At 38.4% G+C, this 21,715-nt stretch overlaps 2 protein-coding genes across 2 annotated transcripts; both read left to right on the forward strand.

Moving 5' to 3' along the window:
• The first annotated feature begins 230 nt into the window (after positions 1–230).
• On the forward strand, positions 231–8,925 carry LOC106086558 (odorant receptor 67d-like). Its single transcript, XM_013251287.2, has 4 exons — positions 231–480; positions 541–1,064; positions 8,220–8,409; positions 8,489–8,925. The coding sequence occupies exons 1-4, from the start codon at positions 235–237 to the stop codon at positions 8,699–8,701; spliced, it is 1,173 nt and encodes a 390-aa protein (XP_013106741.2). The 5' UTR covers positions 231–234; the 3' UTR covers positions 8,702–8,925.
• Positions 8,926–12,273: 3,348 nt separating this feature from the next.
• LOC106086555 (odorant receptor 67d-like) lies at positions 12,274–18,298 on the forward strand. The gene is made up of 4 exons (XM_059361731.1): positions 12,274–12,474; positions 12,537–13,057; positions 17,791–17,980; positions 18,062–18,298. Exons 1-4 carry the CDS (start codon positions 12,274–12,276, stop codon positions 18,272–18,274), a joined length of 1,125 nt encoding a protein of 374 aa, XP_059217714.1. The 3' UTR covers positions 18,275–18,298.
• Positions 18,299–21,715: the final 3,417 nt, after the last annotated feature.

Below are 21,715 nucleotides of genomic sequence, written 5' to 3' on the forward strand. Positions count from 1 at the left end.
AGGTGTTACAAACGGAATGACTAGATTAGTATACCCCCAACCTATGGTGGTGGGCATAAAAATAATATATAACAGTTAAGTATATCATTAAGAATTTTGTTGCAGTGTGTATTACTACACACACCCCATCAACACCTGCTCTCTATTGCCAAGATGCCAAAGTAAAAGAATTTTATGCCTGGGGACTATTGTTATTAGCCAGTTGATTAGTTGCTTGCAAGAATCCCATTCAAAATGGTGGTTAAACTTTCTGTACATCGCTATGAGTCTATAACTCGTGTCATACGAATCTTTTCATCTATGTGCGGTGCCGATGTCCTTGATCCTAAATATCGGGTTAATTTACTTACCTGGATCGTTTTGACATTCATCAATACGTTCTTTTGCTGCACAACCTATACCATGTATATAAATGTGTACGTAGATCGCGATTTAACAAAAGTACTACAAACCCTGTGTCTGGTGGGTAGTGCACTGCAGGTTTGTCAGCCAAATTTCGTGGATGTTTTTTACATATTACCTGGCTTCAAACTTTTTAAGGGCTACGTAAAGCTGGTGAATGCTATTTGGAATCAACACAATCTGCGTTTCTTGACCGAGGAACTGCATCGTATCTACGCCGAATATGATGAGAAACAAGCCCATTATCGTCGAAAATTGAGCAAAAGTGTCAATTTGGTTGTGAAGGTTATCAAATTTGTTTTCTTTTCGTATTTTATTAACGTCTCTCTCTTTCTTATGGCGGTTCCTGTCTACGGCATCATATACAAAGAGAAAATTTTCATTATGCAAATGTTCATTCCGGGACTGGACCATACCACCGATTTTGGTTATTATTTACTAATTTCTATCCAATTGATTCTTATGTTGTTCGGAGGCTTTGGCACCTTTGCTGCCGATACCTTTTTGATTAATTTCATCACTCATGTCCCCATGTTGAAGGATATCTTGAGATGTAAATTTGAGGATCTTAATGAGGCATTGGACGATGAGAATAAGGAGAGAACGAAAAAGTATAAGGCAATACTGCGAGATATACTTCAGTGGCATCAAAAGTACATGTTGTAAGTAGACAATGCATATGGAAATTCACATAGATCGAGCTATGAATAGCATAACTCATGGGTTTAGGTGCACGATATATATGGCGGGCAGAATTTTTTTTTTTACCCACGACAATAGGACCGGACCCACCGCTTGTCTGTTCGTCCGCTTGCGGCGAAAATTCTTATTGATGTAGGTCGTGCTACTGCAATTTGTTATTCAAAATATTAAAACAATTTGCCATAATAGCAAAACAGTTTAGTCTACTCAAAATAGAAAAGCAGACATGACTACAGTTTTTGCAAATTGTATATTTTATTTTATACTAAAGGGTGATTTTTTTGAGGTTAGGATTTTCATGTATTAGTATTTGACAGATCACGTGGGATTTCAGACATGGTGTCAAAGAGAAAGATGCTCAGTATGCTTTGACATTTCATCATGAATAGACTTACTAACGAGCAACGCTTGCAAATCATTGAATTTTATTACCAAAATCAGTGTTCGGTTCGAAATGTGTTCATTCACCGTAACGTTGCGTCCAACAGCATCTTTGAAAAAATACGGTCCAATGATTCCACCAGCGTACAAACCACACCAAACAGTGCATTTTTCGGGATGCATGGGCAGTTCTTGAACGGCTTCTGGTTGCTCTTCACTCCAAATGCGGCAATTTTGCTTATTTACGTAGCCATTCAACCAGAAATGAGCCTCATCGCTGAACAAAATTTGTCAAAATTTGAACACATTTCGAACCGAACACTGATTTTGGTAATAAAATTCAATGATTTGCAAGCGTTGCTCGTTAGTAAGTCTATTCATGATGAAATGTCAAAGCATACTGAGCATCTTTCTCTTTGACACCATGTCTGAAATCCCACGTGATCTGTCAAATACTAATGCATGAAAATCCTAACCTCAAAAAAATCACCCTTTAGCTGAATCGGGGCCGCTCCACTGCGCCTTTCTCTTTTACTTTACAAGGAACATAATTATGCTTTGAAAATTTATTTTCGACAATTACAGGGCTTACCATGCTACGATAATAGTATATGCATATCGCTTCATTAACAGTATAACAATATAAATGCCTTTATCTGAATCCCATATGTTCTTTATTGGTCTATAAAGTCGGTCGAAGGGTTTAGGGTCATTTAAGTTGGGATGTTAGATGTAATCCATTCCTAAAAGACTTTAATTGAGCCCGATATTCTCATAGGGATTTTCGAAGTGGAAAGGGCCCAGGGTGATGGTTATAAATTTCGTGCTCTACTCCCAAGTACCATTCATTTGAGCCATGATCCGTAAATATGTATGTCCGCTTTAGGGGTGTTTTCGTGGGTGAGGTGGTCCCCCAGACACTTAGCACTGAAAAAGAAATCAGCATCGTGTTCCACTTTCAAATACCAATTATTTAAAACCCATATTGCCATTAGTTTAAGGGGAGTTTATGGAATTAGGCATCCCCCAAACATTGGCACCAACATTGGTTATCAAATTCGTTTTCAAATCTCAAATACCTCCCATTTGAGCCAATTGTTGCTATGGTAGGTAAATTTTTAGTTTTTGGGGAAGAGGGGTGCCCCAAATACATGGTTCCACATTTCGATAACAGATTCGTTTTCTACTCCCAAATACCTTTATTTGAGCCGCATACTGCGATGGTCAATAAATAATTGCTGTTTATGGGGTGTTTTGGGGAAGGGGTAGACCCCAGAAAATTGGTCCCGAAAGTGGGTATCAATTTCGTGCTCCACTCCACAATACCTTTCATTGACGTGGTCGGTAAATATGTCCGATTTAGTGGTGTTTTGGGGAGTGGGGTAGTCTCCCAAACACTAAGCCCTGAAAATATATCAGCATCGTGCTCTACTCTCAAAAATCTTTTATTTGAACCCCATATGGCCATTGGTTTAAGGGGTAAAGTATCAACATCGAGCTCCACTCTCTTTCAACCCAAAATTGTCACGGTGTGCAAATACGTCCTATTTGGGGGATTGTCATGGGGGTGGGACGTCCCCTAGACAGTTAGTTGTTCCCGAATGTTGATATCATATACGTGTTCCTCTCTAAAATACCTTTTTAATATTTAAGCCCCATATTGCAATGGTCAGCAAATTCGTCCTATTGATTCGTATTCTATTCTCAAATACCTTTTAAGTGAGCCCCATATTGCCACGGTCGAAAAATATGTCCGATTTAGGGGCATTTTGGGGGCTGGATGGTCCCACAATAAGATATCGGATACGTTTTGTACTCTTAACTACCCTTCGTTTGAGTACAATATTGTCGTGATTGGTCTATATATATTCAAGAGTTTTGGGGGTTGGGCGGCCTTCGTAGGCACCCGAAAATTGGACTCTAAATCTTTGTTTTCAGGTTACTGTAAGAGGGCACACATAATTTCGCTTAAATCGCACAACCCATCTCCGAGACCTGGCGTTTTTTTAAATTAGGGTAAGGGGGAGGGTCGCCCCCCCTTCAGATATCAAAAAAATTAGAACCCTATTTTCACCACGCGATCATTTTGCACTATCTGTGAAAATTTCAAGAAAACCGGTTCAGCCGTTTTTATACCCTCCACCATAAGATGGGGGGTATACTAATTTCGTCATTCAGTTTGTAACTACTCGAAATATTCGTCTGAGACCCCATAAAGTATATATATTCTTGATCGTCGCGACATTTTATGTCGATCTAGCCATGTCCGTCCGTCCGTCCGTCCGTCTGTCCGTCTGTCTGTCGAAAGCACGCTAACTTCCGAAGGAGTAAAGCTAGCCGCTTGAAATTTTGCACAAATACTTCTTATTAGTGTAGGTCGGTTAGTATTGTAAATGGGCCATATCGGTCCATGTCTTGATATAGCTGCCATATAAACCGATCTAGGGTCTTGACTTCTTGAGCCTCTAGAGAGCGCAATTCTTATCCGATCAGAATGAAATTTTGCACGACGTGTTTTGTTATGATATCCAACAACTGTGCCAAGTATGGTTTAAATCGGTCCATAACCTGATATAGCTGCCATATAAACCGATCTTGGGTCTTGACTTCTTGACCCTCTAGAGGGCGCAATTCTTATCCGATTGAAATGAAATTTCGCACGACGTGTTTTGTTATGATACCCAACAACTGTGCCATGTATGGTTTAAATAGGTTCATAACTTGATATAGCTGCCATATAAACCGATCTTGGGTCTTGACTTCTTGAGCCTCTAGAGGGCACAATTCTTATCCGATTTGAATGAGTTTTTGCACGAAGTATTTCGTCATGATATCCAACAACTGTGCCAAGTATGGTTGAAATCGGTCCATAACCTGATATAGCTGTCATATAAACAGATCTGGGGATTTGACTTCTTGAGCTTCTAGAGGGCGCAATTCCTATCCGATTTGACAGAAATTTTGCATGACGTATTTAATTTTTGCTTTCAACAACTGTGTCAAATAAGGTTCAAATCGGTTCATAACCTAATATAGCTGCCATATAAACCGATCTGGGATCTTGACTTCTTGACCCCTAGAGGTCGCAATTATTATCCGATATGCTTGAAATTTTGTACGACGGATCCTCTCATGACCATCAACAAACGTGTTTATTATGTTCTGAATCGGTCTATAGCCCGATACAGATCCCATATAAATCGTTCTCTCTATTTTACTTCGTGAGCCCCAATGGGCGCAATTCTTATACGAATTGGCTGAAATTTTACACAGGTCTCCAACATATAATTTAATTGTGGTCCGAACCGGACCATATCTTGATATCGTTTAAATAGCAGAGCAACTCTTTTCTTATATCCTTTTTAGTCTAAGAAGAGATGCCGGGAAAACAACTCGACAAATGCGATCCATGGTGGAGGGTATATAAGATTCGGCCCGGCCGAACTTAGCACGCTTTTACTTGTTGAGTCTATACGGTACATACAAACAAACAAACAAACATAAATTCATTTTTGTACCCTCCACCATAGGATGGGGGTATACTAATTTCGTCATTCTGATTGTAACACCTCGAAATATGCGTCTGAGACCTAATAAAGTATATATATTCTTGATCGTCAAGTAATTTTAAGTCAATCTAGCCATGTCCGCCCGTCTGTCTGTCGAAAGCACGCTAACTTTTAAAGGAGAAAGTTAGCCGCTTGAAATTTTGTACAAATACTTTTTATTAGTGTAGGTTGGTTGAGATTGTAAATGGGCCAAAGTGGGTCCTTATTTTAATACCGATCTTGTGTTTCTTGAGCCTCTAGAAGGCGTAATTCGCGTGGGTATTACTTCCAAAATCTGCGCGAAATATGGTTCAAATCGGTCCATGTTTTGATATAGCTGCCATATAAATCGATCCTGGGTCTTGACTTCTTGAGCCTCTAGAGCGCGCAATCCTTATCAATCCTGCGTTAAGTATGATTCAAATAGGTTTATCATCTTGTATAGCTGTCATATAAACCGATCTTGGATCTTGACTTCTTGAGCCAATAGCGCAGTTCTCATCCGATTTGGTCGTTTTGCGTGAGGTGTTTTGTTATGACTTCCAATATGGCGCAAATCGGTACATAACCTGATATAACTGCCATATAAACCTTTCTGGGATCTTGATTTCTTGAGCCTCTAGAGGACGCAATTCTCATCCGATTTGGCAGAAATTTTGTACAACGGATTCTCTCATGACCTTCAACATACATGTCTAATATGGTCTGAATCGATCAATAGCTTGATACAGTTCCCATATAAACCTATCTCCCGATTTTGCTTCTTGAGCCCCTACAAAGCGCAATTCATATCCGAATGAACTGAAATATTACACAATGACTTCTATAATGTTCAGCATTCATTTATGGTCCGAATCGGACTATAACTTGATATAGCTCCAATAGCATAACTGTTCTTATTTAATATTCTTTGTTTCCCTAAAAAGAGATACCGCGACAAGTGCGATCCATGGTGGAGGGTATATAAGATTCGGGCCGGCCGAACTTAGCACGCTCTTACATGTTATATATAAGAAGAAGACTAGCTGACATGGGCCCAGCCGATTTTCCGTGTTAAAGAACTAATTTGCCTGTCTATATATTTGGTGCGGTGGCGATAGTTTTTACTATGAAACCATGTAAAACTTTTGAACAAAAAGTGTTGCCCAGCAGCTAGTCGTTTGGTTTTGTCTATCGATGAGCTTAAAATGGTTGCAATCTTAACGTTACTGTTTCCAACTCCTCCTATCACACTGAACGTCATAGTTTTGGGGGTATGGCGGCCTACATCTATTTGTGTCCCCACACATTTGTTAAATCACTGTGTCCTATTAGGTCATTGTGATTGATCGAATGTTTTGTGGTGTGGTGGTCCGCTAGATATATGAGCAGAATAAAGATATCAGATTCGCAGTCAACAATCTTATATCTTAAATTTAACCCCATATTGTCATGATTGGTGTATACAGCCGTTTGGTGGAGGGCGCCTAAAGGTCCATATGAGGGTTAGGCTCCACACCCCATCTGCCACGTAATCTGCTCCCAATTGCCTTTTATTTGGGTTTTATTAAGCTATAATCAAGTAATATTCCCATTTGAGGGGCTTATCGGGAGTGGGGCGACCATCAATCACTTGGACCTCATTTTTATGACATATTCGTAGTCTACTCCCGAATACCTTTCATTCGAGTCCATTATTGATATGTACGTCCAATATGTCTGTTGGGGACAGTGTTTGGAGTTGGGCGACCAGTTGGATACTTAAACCCAATTTTAATATCATATTCATATTCTACTCTCCAATAGTTTTAATATTGTCCCTATCGTTCCACTTTTGATATTGGGTGGTGTTTTTGGTGTAACAAGGGAGGGTCCGCCTCCTTCCAATATCAACAAATTATAAAGCCTATACCTCTTTCCTGACCATATTCGTAATTTACTCCCGAATACCTTTCATTCGACTCCCATATTGCCATTCTAGTGCAATAAACCTATTTTAGGGTGTTTTAGGGTCGGGGTGGCCCCCAGTTAGTTGGACCAATTTTTTGATAAAATTCCTACTCTACTCCTGAATCTTCTCCCGAGTATCATTCATTTGAGTCCCATATTGTCATTATCGTCCTATAAACTTGTTTTTGGGGTGTTTTGGGGTAGGGGCGGCGCCCCCCCCCCCCCCCAGTTTCTTGAATCTAACATTTGATATCAAATTTGTATTCTACTCCCAAAAACCTTTCATTTGAGTCCCATATTGTAACGATCGGTCTACTTTTATTTTTGGGTGGTACTTTTGGGGTAAGAGGGAAGGTCCGCACCCCTTGCGATATCAAAAAAGTATATAGCCTATTGTTCCATCCGGACCAATCCCCACAGTCTGTGAAAATTGCAAAGAAATCGGTTCAGCCGTTTTTGAGTCTATATGGAACAAACTAATTTACAAACCAACAAACAAACAAAAATTAATTTTTATATTTTGATATATATTGATATATGTAGATTAGATTATTTTATTTTATTTTGTTTTATTTCCTTTTTTTTCTTTTGTTTTGTTTCATTTTATTTTATTTTATTTTATTTCATTTCATTTTATTTTATTTTATTTTATTTTATTTTATTTTATTTTATTTTATTTTATTTTATTTTATTTTATTTTATTTTATTTTATTTTATTTTATTTTATTTTATTTTATTTTATTTTATTTTATTTTATTTTATTTTATTTTATTTTATTTTATTTTATTTTATTTTATTTTATTTTATTTTATTTTATTTTATTTTATTTTATTTTATTTTATTTTATTTTATTTTATTTTATTTTATTTTATTTTATTTTATTTTATTTTATTTTATTTTATTTTATTTTATTTTATTTTATTTTGTTTTGTTTTTATTTTATTTTATTTTATTTTATTTTATTTATTTTATTTTATTTTATTTTATTTTTTATTTTATTTTATGTTATTTTGTTTTTATTTTATTTTATTTTATTTATTTTATTTTATTTTATTTTATTTTATTTTATTTTATTTTATTTTATTTTATTTTATTTTATTTTTTATTTTATTTTATTTTATTTTATTTTATTTTATTTTATTTTATTTTATTTTATTTTATTTTATTTTATTTTATTTTATTTTATTTTTGATACCATTATTTCCTCTACTTAATCTCTCCATTGGCAATTTGATGACCGCATCTTTGCATTTCCAGATTCATCACCATTATTAAGGACACCTACTTCTGGGTTATACTGGTACAGATGACTACTGTGGGTTTGAACATTGCATCCACTCTATTTGTCGTAATATCTGCAAAGTGGCCCAGCGGTCCACCCTATATGATATTTTGTTTTTGCACTCTATACATATATTGTGGTCTAGGCACCGTGGTCGAAAATGCGGTAAGTGTATTATAATTGAATTATTGAAACAACATTAGACCTATTTTATCCTTCTTTCTTTCGTTTCACATACAACTAGAATGAAGATGTCATTTACTCCAGCTACACTGATGTCAATTGGTATCACCTGCCTCCTTCGGAGAAAAAAATGTTAGGCATGATGTTAATGATGGCCCAAAATACTTCTGGACTAACAGTGGGTGTAGTTGTGCCTCTGTCCGTAAGTACAGGACTGCAGTTGACAAAGGCCATTTACACCTGGAGCATGATGTTGATTAACTTTATCGATTAAATTTATATTTTGATTGTTTTAACAATGCAGTGGTGTTAGTAAGCAATTTGTGTAGATGCATATATGCAGAATGCAAATGTATTTTCAATAATTAAACTAAATTATATATATGCACATACAGCAGAAGTAGAGCACAGATGCATGTAGAGCAGAAGTAGAGCACGGAAATAAATAAGTTATCAATAAATATAATCTATTGATTTTGTGGAGATAGGCCGCCTCAGATATGTGGAGAATTTGGGATGGTTTCGGCAGATGATGTGATGAAATAATACCCTCACTCCGATCGCGAATCATATTCCCCCTGCCTACTACAAACGATTTTACTAGCAACAAAGATCTAGAGTACGAGGGTTGCTATATAAGTTTCTTACCTAATAATGCAAATGTAAATGCAGTAGTAATTTATGTGCTCAAAACATTCTATGGGAAGAACGGTCTCTATATAATCTACATGCAAGTATGGTTGGATTAGGGCCATATTAGGCAAATTACAAATAAAAGTCGGATTTCATGGCATTTAGATTTTTTTTCTTTTGATCCTACTTTATGTTGTATTGATTATTTCGTTTAAATATTCCAAAAATTTCCAATAGAGAGTTACTTTGTATGTGATTTTTAAATAATTTTTAACCAAAAATAATCAATATCTGTTGGCTCCCACATAGATCTGAAGAGGTATACTCGTACTAATGGCAATTATGAACACATGAATGCAAATGTAAGCTCGACATTGATTTGATGGGTTAATAAGAAGTCATTAAATGATATAAAACTTAATACAATACACTAAACTACAAAATTAAACAAGTAAGAGCGTGCTAAGTTCCCTCCACCATGGATCACATCTGTCGAGTTCTTTTTTAGGCAAACAAAGTATAATGAATAAGGACGGAGCAGAAGCTATATTAAGTTATAGTCGGTTTCGGGGCTCAAAAAGCAAAATCGGGAGATCGGTTTATATGCGAGCTGTATCAAGCTATAGATCGATTTAGACCATATCGTACACGTATGTTGAACGCCATGGGTAAAGCCGTGGTACAAATTTTGTGCCAAATCGGATGTGAATTACGCTCTCTAGGGGCTCAAGAAGTCAAGATGCCAGATCGGTTTATATGGCAGCTATATCAGGTTATGGACCGCTTTGGACCATTCTTCGCACAAATGTTGGAAGAGATACCAAAACAAAACGTGCAAAATTACAGCCAAATCGGATTAGAATTGCGCCTTCTAAAAGCTCAAGAAATCAAGACCCAAGATCGGTTTATATGACAGCTATCTCCGGTTATGAACCGATTTGAACTATACTTAGCACAGTTGTTGGAAGTGATATAAAAAAATACTACGTGCAAAATTTCACTCCAATCGGACGAGAATTGAGCCCTCTAGAGGCTCAAGAAGTCAAGACCCAAAATCGGTTTATAAGGCAGCTATATCAAAACATGAACCGATTTGGCCCATTTACAATCCCAACCGATCTAAGCTAATAAGAAGTATTTGTGCAAAATCTCAAGCGGCTAGCTTTACTCCTTCAAAAGTTAGCGTGCTTTCGACAGACAGACGGTCGGACAGACATGGCTAGTTCGACTTAAAATGTCACGACGATCAAAAATATATATACTTTATGGAGTCTTAGAAGCATATTTCGAGGTGTTACAAACAAAATGACGAAATTAGTACACCCCCATCCTATGGTGGAAGGTATAAAAAAGAAACAACAAATAAACGCGTGCTGATCCGAATCTTTGGTACCCACCGCAATGAATTCTGCTTAAAATTCTTCCTTATTAGCTCAGTTTGTTACCCACCACCGAAGGTTGAGGGTACATTCAATTTGCCATTCCATTTGCAACACATCGAAATATCCATTTCCGACCCTATAAATATATGTATATTCTTGATCATCGTAAGAATCTAGGACGACCTAGCCATGTCCGTCCGTCTGTCAGTTGATATCACGCTACAGTCTCTAAAAATTTTAAATCCCACTATAATCTATAAAAAAGATATTGAGCTGAAACTGGGACAGATTCTCTTTTTGCTCATAGACAGGTTGCATATACCTTGATATACCCCCTCCCCCTATAGTCCGATCTGACGATTTAAGATCTTAGGCCAATTAAAACCACATTTATTATCCACTTGCTCTGAAATTTAAGACAATGAGTTGTGTTAGGCCTCTCAACATCCTTGTTCAGTACGGCTTGGACCAGTTCAGATTTAGATATAGCTGCCATATAGACCGATTTGACGGTTTAAGGTATTGGGCCCATTAAAGCTGTATTTATTATCCAATTTTGCTGAAATTTGGGGCAGTGAGTTGTGTTAGCTATATCCAAATCTGGACCGATGTGGGCCAATTTGAAGAAGGGTGTCGAAGGGCCTAACACTACCCTCTGTCCCAAATTTCGGCGACCTCGGACAATAAATGCGCCTTTTATGGGGCTTAAAACACTTTTTAGCTTAATTGGAATGCGTTAACTAATTCTTGCAGCTACACCCTCGGCGTTATTCCAATGGATCAACCTTTGCGCAAACACAAAGTAGTATCAGGCGTTGCTCAATTGTTCGATCAGCAGGATGGATTGTTGGAGGACGCCACCGTAGCGCAGAGATTAGGCCTATGATGCTGGGTTGGAATCCTGGTGCGAACATCTGAAAACAATTTTCAGCGTTGGTTATCCTCTTCGAATGCTGGCGACATTTATGAGGCATTATGTCATATAAAAATTGCTCCCCAAAGAGGTGTCGCACTGCAGCAGGCCGTTCGTACTCGGCTATAGTAAGGAGGTTGCTCATCATTGAGCTTTAAGTTAAGTCGGACATCACTCATTTATGTGTGAGAAATTTGTCCCTGTTTGTTAATAGAATGTCCGTGAGCAAATTTGCAAGATTGGTTACTCCTGTAGTGATTCGATTGAAGATGCTGATGCAGCAACTTTGACTGAAAGGTTGAATGGGACGACGGCTTCAGCTCAGAGACCTTGCTAAAGTGGAATTGTCTGGTATCCGATATAGATCACATGGGGTCGATTTCCATTGTATAATGGCTGCTCTGACACAGTTGAAATTCTCGGACCCTATGCCGCCATTTCCAATTCACTGCACTTCTTAAAAGATGGCAATGTCGACCTTGTATTTATGCCCTACATCACCACTGTGGTATAGGGTATTATAACATTGTGCATTTGTTTGCAACGCTAAGAAGGATAAGTATACCGATTGGCTTAGAGTTACTTCCTAATTCGATTTAGCTCTGTCTGACTGTCTACGTTTTCTTGTGATCAAGGTACAGGCCGCATTTGTTTCCATTGAAGTGCCCTTTGATTACTTTTTAAGAGACAAAATGAAAATCTAAAAATATTCTGTTGGCTTGTATAGAGTGTTAGGCGGCATTGCAATTAATGCATACTCTATTCGCCAAAGAAATTAAGCTGTCAATTTGACACCAGCACCAAGCCTAAGAAATACTACAATGTCACAACAATTAAGGGCTCATTCAGTATTGAGCTGGACATACCAACAACATGGTGTTGAAACGGACAGTGCAACGCTTCAAAACGATCCTTCGCATGGCACGCCTGTGTTCGGCTGTGTGTGGTGCCGATGTTTTCGATCCTGACTATCGTATAAATCCGCTCACCATCTTTGTTTTGTTGGCCATCAATTCGTATCTGATCTGCACTGGATACACGATTTACGTGGACATTTATATAGAACGAGATTGGACCAAAGTATTGCAGGCCTTGTGCTTGTTGGGCAGTGCAGTTCAGGTGGGGTTCTATGGGTTTCCAAAAAAAAAATATATTAATGCAATGGAGGCTATCTTTTGCAGGGCTATTGCAAACTATTAAACGGCATTTGGAAAAAACACACGCATAGATTTTTGATTAACGAACTTCTGGAGATATATGAGAAGTATGACAAATATGATGCCGATTATCGTTGCTATTTGAGCAAAAGCTTAGACACTGTCACCTATATTATCAAAATAATTCTGGTCGTCTATGCCGGAAGTGTGATTGGCATTATCAGCGTGGTCCCCATCTATCGTCTGCTATTCCATGAAAACATCTTTGTGATGCAATTTCTTTTGCCCGGCATCGATCCCGAAACGGAATTCGGCTACATCGTCATGAATTGTATGCACTGCACCTGTATATTTTTTGGAGCCTTTGGAAATTTTGCAGCCGATACATTCTTTTTCACCTATGTCAGCCAAATTCCATTATTGGCAAATATAATGAAGTGTAAATTTCGAGATTTAAATGAGGAACTAGAAGAGCTGGATATGCAAGACACCAGATATAAGACGGTATTCAAGGACATATTGCAGTGGCATCAGAAATATATGAAGTGAGTGGAAAAACATTTGATTGGAATTGGTTTCGAATGAATTATCTTTAAGTACTATACTTTAGACCTCTTAATATACAAAAATATTAGACCGTACGAAGCTATTGGTTGCCCAAAAAGTAATTGCGGATTTTTTAAAAGAAAGTAAATGCATTTTTATTAAAACTAACAATGAACTTTAATCAAATATACTTTTTTTACACTTTTTTTCTAAAGCAAGCTAAAAGTAACAGCTGATAACTGACAGAAGAAAGAATGCAATTACAGAGTCACAAGCTGTGAAAAATTTTGTCGACGCCGACCATATGAAAAATCCGCAATTACTTTTTGGGCAACCCAATATATTGAAATATGGTCCCATTTGGACCAAATTCTCTAAGGACATTGAGTATTCTAATTTGTCCAACAAAATATTGGTCTCTTTGGTAACTATATCCAAATATAGACCGATCTGGACCATATACGACACGGATGTTGAAAAGCCTATCATAAGTCACTGTATCAAATTTCAGCGAAATCGGATAATAAATGCGCCTTTTATGGGGCCAAGACTTTAAACTGAGAGATCGGTCTATATGGCAGCTATATCCAAATCTGGACCGATGTGGGCCAATTTGAAGAAGGGTGTCGAAGGGCCTAACACTACCCACTGTCCCAAATTTCAGCGAAATCGATAATAAATACGTGTTTTATAAGCCCAAAACTTTAAATCGAGAGATCGATCAATATGGCAGCTATATCCAAATCTGGACCGATCTGGGACAAATTGTGGAAGGGTGTTGAGGGGCCTAACATAACTCACTGTCCCGAATTTCAGCAAAATCGAATTATAAATGCGCCTTTTATGGGGCCAAGACTTTAAACCGAGATATCGGTCTATATGACAGCTATATGCAAATCTGGACCGATCTGCGCCAAATTGCAGAAAGATGTCGAGGGGCCTTACATAACTTACTGTCCCGAATTTCAGCAAAATCGGATAATAAATGCGCCTTTTATGGGTTCAAGACCTTAAATCGAAAAATCGGTCTATATGGCAAAAATTGCAAGTTTTGCCCATGACACTAAGTAACAGGGTCTATATGGCAGCTATATCCAAATCTGGACCGATCTGGGCCAAATTGAAGAAGGATATCGAAAAGCCTCATACAACTCACAGTCCCAAATTTCGGCAAAATCGGATAATAAATGCGCGTTTTATAAGCCCAAAACTTAAAATCGAGAGATCGGTCAATATGGCAGCTTTATCCAAATCTGAACCGATCTGAGCCAAATTGCAGAAAAATGTGGAGGGGTTTAACACAACTCACTGCCCCAAATTTCGGCGACTTGGGACAATAAATGCGCCTTTCATGGGCCCAAGACCTTAAATCGAGAGATCGGTATATATGGCAGCTATATCCAAATCTGGACCGATATGGGCCAAAGTGAAGAAGGATGTCGAAGGGTTTAACACAACTCACTGTTCCAAAATTCAACGAAATCGGATTATAAATGCACTTTTTATGGGCCCAAGACTTTAAATCGAGAAATCGTTCTATGTGGCAGCTATATCCAAATCTGAATCGATCGGGGCCAAATTGAAGAAGGATATCGAAGGGCCAAATTTCGGCGAAATCGGATAATAAGTGCGCCTTTTATGGGCCCAAAACCTTAGAGAGATCTAGACCAATCTAAGCCAAATTGAAAATAGATTTCGAAAGGCTTAACACAAATTAAATCGAGAGATCGGTATATATGGCAGCTATATCCAAATCTGGACCGATCTGGGCCAAATTGAAGACGAATATGGTCGATGTCTCAAATTTCGACGAAATTGGACAATAAAGTCGGATGTCGAGGGGCCTAACACAACTCACTGTTTCGAGTTTCGCCGACAACGGAAAATAAATGCGCCTTTTATGGGTCCAAGACCTTAACCTTTGTCTGTTTACGCTCTTTTATTTTGATTTTTGAAATCCTCTTGTTATTTTTCGAATATATTCAAGCTCGAGATTATATTCAATGCTTTCTTTTTAAAGAATAGCATAACGAATAACTTATAAAAGTTGAGCAAGTGTGTGTTATTATTCAAAACAATTTGACTGGCTTGGAGGATCATGATTTCTGATATGCCATTCATACCATATGTATTGGTTATGATGTGGAGCACACTTTTTTTGAAACAGTGCTCAATAAGTGCTCCAACTCTCCCTAGCGCCGTAAGAGAGAGGGAAGCTTTATTTTCCAAGATGAAAATAAAAGAGCACAGCACGAAGAACTTATAAAAGTTGAGCAAGTGTGTGTTATTATTCAAAATACTTTGACTGGCTTGGAGGATCATGATTTCTGATATGCCATGCATACCAAAGTCTATTGGTTATGATGTGGAGCACACTTTTTTTTTGAAACAGTGCTCCAACTCCCCCTAGCGCAGTAAGAGAGAAGAAAGCTTTATTTTCCAAGTTAAAAATAAAAGAGCACAAACAGAAAAACCAAACGAACCGTCTCGTCGCCGTGCTGTAGGTCAATGCGGCCTTAGCACAAAAAGTTCTTGCATTAACATTAAAAAATTATTCAAGTGCACAACAAAAAGAGTTTAATAGTGTTGATGTGTTTGTTGTTCTTAGCATTGATGATAAGTTTGTATCGAAATAGTCGAAAGTAAGGATTTCTTCTCTCTTACTGCGCTTTTTTGATAAAAAGTACTTAACCACTATTCCTGATAGAACCGATTGGAGTTACGATATTCCTGGTAACAGAAGTTACATAAACTTCTATACGGATGGTTCCAAACTAGACGACCAGGTGGGCTTTGGGGTGTATACTAAAGATCTAGAACTGGTCACATTGAAAAGATTACCCGACCACTGCAGTGTGTATCAAGCGGAGATCCTTGAAATTAAGGAAGTGGTGGAATGGCTAATATATAATGTGAATACGACGATTGGCATAAACATCTTCTTAGACAGCCAGGCAGACATTCAATCCCTGGAGAATGTATTTCTGAACACAAAACCCGCCCTCGACTGTCGCAGATCTCTCAACGAGATGTCTCAACAGTTCAAAATTCACCTGTTCTGGGTGCCGGGCCAAAAAGATATCCCAGGGAATTATAAAGCGGACGAGCTTGCGAGGCAAGGAACTACCCTACACATTCCAGGGATATTGGAATCTGTGGGTATACCTCTAGCGCCATGTAAGCATAAATATCTTCTTAGACAGCCAGGCAGCCATTCAGCAGCCATTCATTCAGCCATTCTGAACACAAAAACCTCCCTCGACTGTCGCAGATCTCTCAACGAAATGGCTGAACAGTTCAAAATTCACCTGTTCTGGGTGCCGGGCCAAAGAGATATCCCAGGGAATTGTAAAGCGGACGAGCTTGCGATGCAAGGAACTACCCTACACATTCCAGGGATATTGGAATCTGTGGGTATGCCTCTAGCGCCATGTAAGCTACGTTTTTAGGACCAGGTCCGCAGGACAACGAATGATAGATGGTCACAAAGAGGGGGCTGTAAGAATTCCAAAACTATGTGGCCTAATCTAGACTTGAAGAGGTATACTGCTTTGCTGTCATTGGCTAGAACAGGCGTCTCAGTCTTTGTGTCCGTCATGACAGGTCACTGTTTAACCGGAAAACATACTGACAGAATGAAGGTTGCCAGCAACGACTTTTGCAGAAGTTGTGAGGACATCAAAGAAGAAGAGACTATAGAACACCTTCTGTGTGTTTGTCCCGCACTAGTAGTCAGAAGGAGTTCCACTTTAGGTTCTCATTTCTTTGAGAACCTGTCTGATTTAGCGGATGTGAACATTCGCAACTTGTTGGGCTTTTGAAACAAAAGCGTGCTCTATGCAGTACTCAATAGTCTTTGCGTATGTAGGATACAAGGCGTATCAGAAATCATGATCCACTAAGGCAGTCAAAGTGTTTTGAATAAAAACACACACTTACTTAACTTTTATAAGTTCTTTGAATTGGAATCATTGATTATTATACCCTCCACCATAGGATGGGGGGTATACTAATTTCGTCATTCTGTTTGTAACTACTCGAAATATTCGTCTGAGACCCCATAAAGTATATATATTCTTGATCGTCGTGACATTTTATGTCGATCTAGCCATGTCCGTCCGTCTGTCCGTCCGTCCGTCTGTCTGTCGAAAGCACGCTTACTTCCGAAGGAGTAAAGCTAGCCGCTTGAAATTTTGCACAAATACTTCTTATTAGTGTAGGTCGGTTGGTATTGTAAATGGGCCATATCGGTTCATAACCTGACATAGCTGCCATATAAACCGATCTTGGGTCTTGACTTCTTGAGCCTCTACAGTGCGCAATTCTTATACGATTGGAATGAGATTTTGCACGAAGTGTTTTGTTATGATATCCAACAACTGTGCCAAGTATGGTTCAAATCGGTTCATAACTTGATATAGCTGTCATATAAACCGATCGGGGATCTTGACTTCTTGAGCCTGTAGAGGTCGCAATTCTTATCCGATTTGCCTAATTTGTACGACGGATTCTCTCATGACCATCAACATACGTGTTTATTATGGTCTGAATCGGTCTATAGCCCGATACAGCTCCCATATAAATCGATCTCTCTATTTTACTTCTTGAGCCCCCAAAGGGCGCAATTCTTATTCGAATTGGCTGACATTTTACACTTTACATTTCTTATCTAAGTTCACTTTACTTTCTTTACCTCAAAAGCAATCTTACCCTCTTCGTGTTTCATTTCTAGATTTATCAGCACAGTTAAGGACATCTACTTCTGGGTAGTTCTGGTTGAGATGAGTACCATAGCATTGAGCATTGCATCCACTTTATTTTGCTTGCTATTGGGAAAATGGGTGGGAGGTCATGGCTATCTGATCTACTGTTTTGTCATATTGTATCTGTATTGTGGTCTTGGCACCATGGTTGAAATTTCGGTAAGTGTTGTGTTAAATTATATTACCCGATTTTCTTAAAGTTCTATTTACCCCTCTGTCTTCCGTTTTGTATGCATTCAGAATGATGATGTTATTAACTCTTGCTACACTGATGTCATTTGGTACAAACTACCTGTTCCGGAGAAGAAAATGCTGCGAATGATGTTAATGATGGCACAAAATACCACAGGACTAACAGTGGGTGCAGTTATGCCTTTGACCATGAATACAGGTCTGCAGTTGACAAAGGCGATTTACACCTGGACCATGATGTTGATAAACTTTATCAATTGAATTTGATTATTAAATATATTATTGGGTTGCCCAAAAAGTAATTGTGGATTTTTCATATAGTCGGCGTTTGCAAATTTTGTCACAGCTTGTGACTCTGTAATTGCATTCTTTCTTCTGTCAGTTATCAGCTGTTACTTTTAGCTTGCTTTAGAAGAAAAAAGTGTAAAAAAAGTATATTTGATTAAAGTTCATTCTAAGTTTTATTAAAAATGCATTTACTTTCTTTTAAAAAATCCGCAATAACTTTTTGGGCAACCATATAATGCTATTGTAGTGGTATTAGTTTACATCCTTATAGAAGTAGTTGCTATTTCGCTATGATATTATATTGGTGCTTTGATTAGCAAATTATAGATTTATTTATAGAAAAACGTAGAAAACAAAAAGTTCTATAAAACATTGTTTTTTTGTTGTTTTATTTCATATGTGAATATATTTGGTGATAAGTAGAAAAATGATTCTTGTATTCATTATGGTTGCCTGTAAGGCTTGGTCATTGATTTCATCTATCTTTCATTTATCTCCCAAAAGAGAAGAGGTACATGTTCTTTGACCATGAGAATGAATATCACTGAAATGAAAGGTTTTTATTGATTGGAGAAAAGAAATTGTCAGACACCCGGACAGATCCGACACAAAACAAACACACTATTGGTGAACGTTCCGGGGGATGTTTAGATCCCGATCTTCGGCACCATCATGCTTTTTCAAAACCTCCCGCCTGTTTTACTTCAGCGATGAAAACACTTCATGTCCGTTTGTTCTTAAGGTCCCCCACATGATAATTTGGCGGATATTTCCTCCAGGTGTAGGTTCTTAAAGCACAGAGAACCTGATGTTGAACTTATTCAGCTTGCTATTTGGGGTAGGCACACAGAAAAAGTTCTAAAGTTTCCGTTTTCTCGACATCTTCTAAAGTTTTCGTTTTCTCGACATCCTCATAGCTTCTGCAGAAATAGTGACGGACACAATAAGTGAAACTTAAACCGTTCACAACCCTAATGGCAGCCCAGTCTGGAACTACCCATATTGAAGTCAAATTATCTCTAATATCTATTAGGTATAGTGATACTGTACTTTTTATCAAATAGCGGAACAGACAATGTGTACTCCACAATGCTTGAGATATCGAACAGTGTTTCAAGTATAACACATAGACTGTAACTGCTAATTAAAGCTAGAACTCAACCTCACGGCAACGTTTGCAAATTTTTGTCTTGTCACATTATGGGCGCATTAAATGGGGGTTATACTGAACTAGACATCCTGTTTGTAACAACTGTAAATATTGGTCTGAGTTCCAACAAAGTACACTTATTCTTGATCATCTTGACATTTTGAGTCGATCTATCCATGTCCGTCCATCCGTGCGTCTGTCAAAATCACGATAGCGTTCGAACGAAATTGGCTAGGACGGAACATTTGTCCCATTAGCCGAGCTTAGAATAGCGTTTTAAGCGCCTTGATCTTCTGCACTCCTTCTAAAATCTCTGACACCAAGTTTGAAGATGTCTCCCACCACTTGATCATTCCATCCGGCTCTTGGTAGTCCTGATTTGCGTGTACCACCGTGATCGCCTTCAAAAGACTTTTTTGGTGGGGCTTATCCATCCATTCTGACAACATGACCTTTCCTACTCAACCGTTGTATTTTGATCCGTTTAACTATGCTATCGTCGTAATGCGTGGTTTATGCGACGCCTTTATTCTCCATTAAAGCAGACTGGCCCTTTAATTTTACCAAGGATTTTTCTCTCATACCCTCCAAGCTGAACTTTTCATCTGCTTTCGCAAGGTACTATCATTCGCACAGGTACTATGAAGTTTCTTGTATAGTGTAATTTTCGTCTGTCGAGAGGTGGCTTTGCTCCTCAGCTGCTTGCTCAATCCAAAGTAGCATCTGTAATTTATTTCGGCCTACTAACTTCAACGCCCATAACCCATCTTTTTATCGCTCTACAGGTGTATTCGTGGCACATTTTAGCTCACTATCTTTAACAGAAGTTAAATGTAGCTACACAGGTGACACCGCGGGGAGGTTTGTGTGCACATTTGAGATGAGGGAAGATCAAGATTAGCCCGGATTTTGCCAAGTCAAACCCAATCGGAATCAGTCACCCAGATATCAGCTTGAAATTTTGCACAGAAACTTTTTATTGATGTATGTCGTTGGGGATAACAAAAAGGCCATATCGGTTCAGATTTGGGTATAGCCCTATATAAAACGATCCCCTGTTTTGATTTATTGAACCAAGGACTTCTGTTAAGACTTCCAACATCCTTGCTAAGCGTGATCCGAATTGGACCATAAACTGATTTAGCCACGATATAAACCGATCCCAGGGTTTGACTTCTAGAGCCACTGGGTGCTTTATTGGCGTACGATCAGAAAATATCTTCCGCGAGAACATCAGAAAATATCTTCTGGCGAGAACATCAGAAAATATCTTCTGCGATGGTTATCCCCTCCTAATGCTGCCAACATTTGCGAGGTACTTTGCCATGTAAAAACTTCTTCCCAAAGAGGTGACGCACTGTGGCACGCCGTGTGGACTCGGCTATAAAAGGGAGGCCACTTATCATTGACCTAAAAACTTGAATCGGACTGCACTTATTGATATGTGGGAAATTTGCCCCTGATTCCTAATGGAATGTTCATGGGTAAATTTCCTTTTGCAATGCTGGCGACATTTGTGTGGTACTATTCCATGCATAGAAACGTTACAAAATTAAGTATTAGTCTAATCACGCTCCCGTAGAGCCAGTGAACTATCCTCCGATTCAGGTCCCATTTCGAGCCTACCTCCCATCTACATAATGACTAACTCGTGTGACCGTTCTCAGTACGCTCCTGAATGTGACACTTCCAATTAAGTTTCCTATCCATGATCACTCCTATGTTTTGACCTTTTCAGACATCGAAATCGTTTTGTGTTGCAAATCCCTTCAACAATCCCTCCTTCAACAATCCCTCCCTTCAACAATCCCTCCTTAATGCCTGTTGGAATGAACAATTTCTGTTGTAGACGGATTTAAGCCAGGGGCACATTCTTCCCTCCTATTCTCTGTAGTGCACAGAACTCCCTGAGGTGTGTCTCTGAGTAATAGGAAACTTTCTTCTAACCGAAATGTCATCAGCATACGGGTTCACGTTTCTACCACATTTCCCCAGAGACAAGTGTATTTTGGTCATGGCTATGTTGCAAAATAGTGGAAACAGTACGCCTACGGCCACATCTCTGAAGATCTCCCGATGCTAAGATGGACGTGGTACGTTATTTACTAAGTAAGATATTAACAACCTCTCTTAAGAAAATGTTAATGAATATCAAGAAATGTTATATTCCTTGACATCAAAGGACCCTACTTTGCAGCCAATTAGGTCATAAATTTATATTTCAGCTAACTTGCTTTTGCTATAGGTGTGCTTTTATCAAGATA

This window comes from Stomoxys calcitrans, chromosome 2 (assembly GCF_963082655.1).
Source record: "Stomoxys calcitrans chromosome 2, idStoCalc2.1, whole genome shotgun sequence".
NCBI lineage: Eukaryota > Metazoa > Arthropoda > Insecta > Diptera > Muscidae > Stomoxys > Stomoxys calcitrans.

Bases quoted from the DNA above. Each gene is read 5' to 3' on its own strand.
- LOC106086558 (XM_013251287.2), top strand. From the start codon at position 235: ATGGTGGTTAAACTTTCTGTACATCGCTATGAGTCTATAACTCGTGTC. The intron at 481-540 runs GTTTGTCAGCCA...AAACTTTTTAAG, and splicing joins TGGTGGGTAGTGCACTGCAG to GGCTACGTAAAGCTGGTGAA. The intron at 1,065-8,219 runs GTAAGTAGACAA...TTGCATTTCCAG, and splicing joins TGGCATCAAAAGTACATGTT to ATTCATCACCATTATTAAGG.
- LOC106086555 (XM_059361731.1), top strand. From the start codon at position 12,274: ATGGCACGCCTGTGTTCGGCTGTGTGTGGTGCCGATGTTTTCGATCCT. The intron at 13,058-17,790 runs GTGAGTGGAAAA...TTTCATTTCTAG, and splicing joins TGGCATCAGAAATATATGAA to ATTTATCAGCACAGTTAAGG. The intron at 17,981-18,061 runs GTAAGTGTTGTG...GTATGCATTCAG, and splicing joins GCACCATGGTTGAAATTTCG to AATGATGATGTTATTAACTC.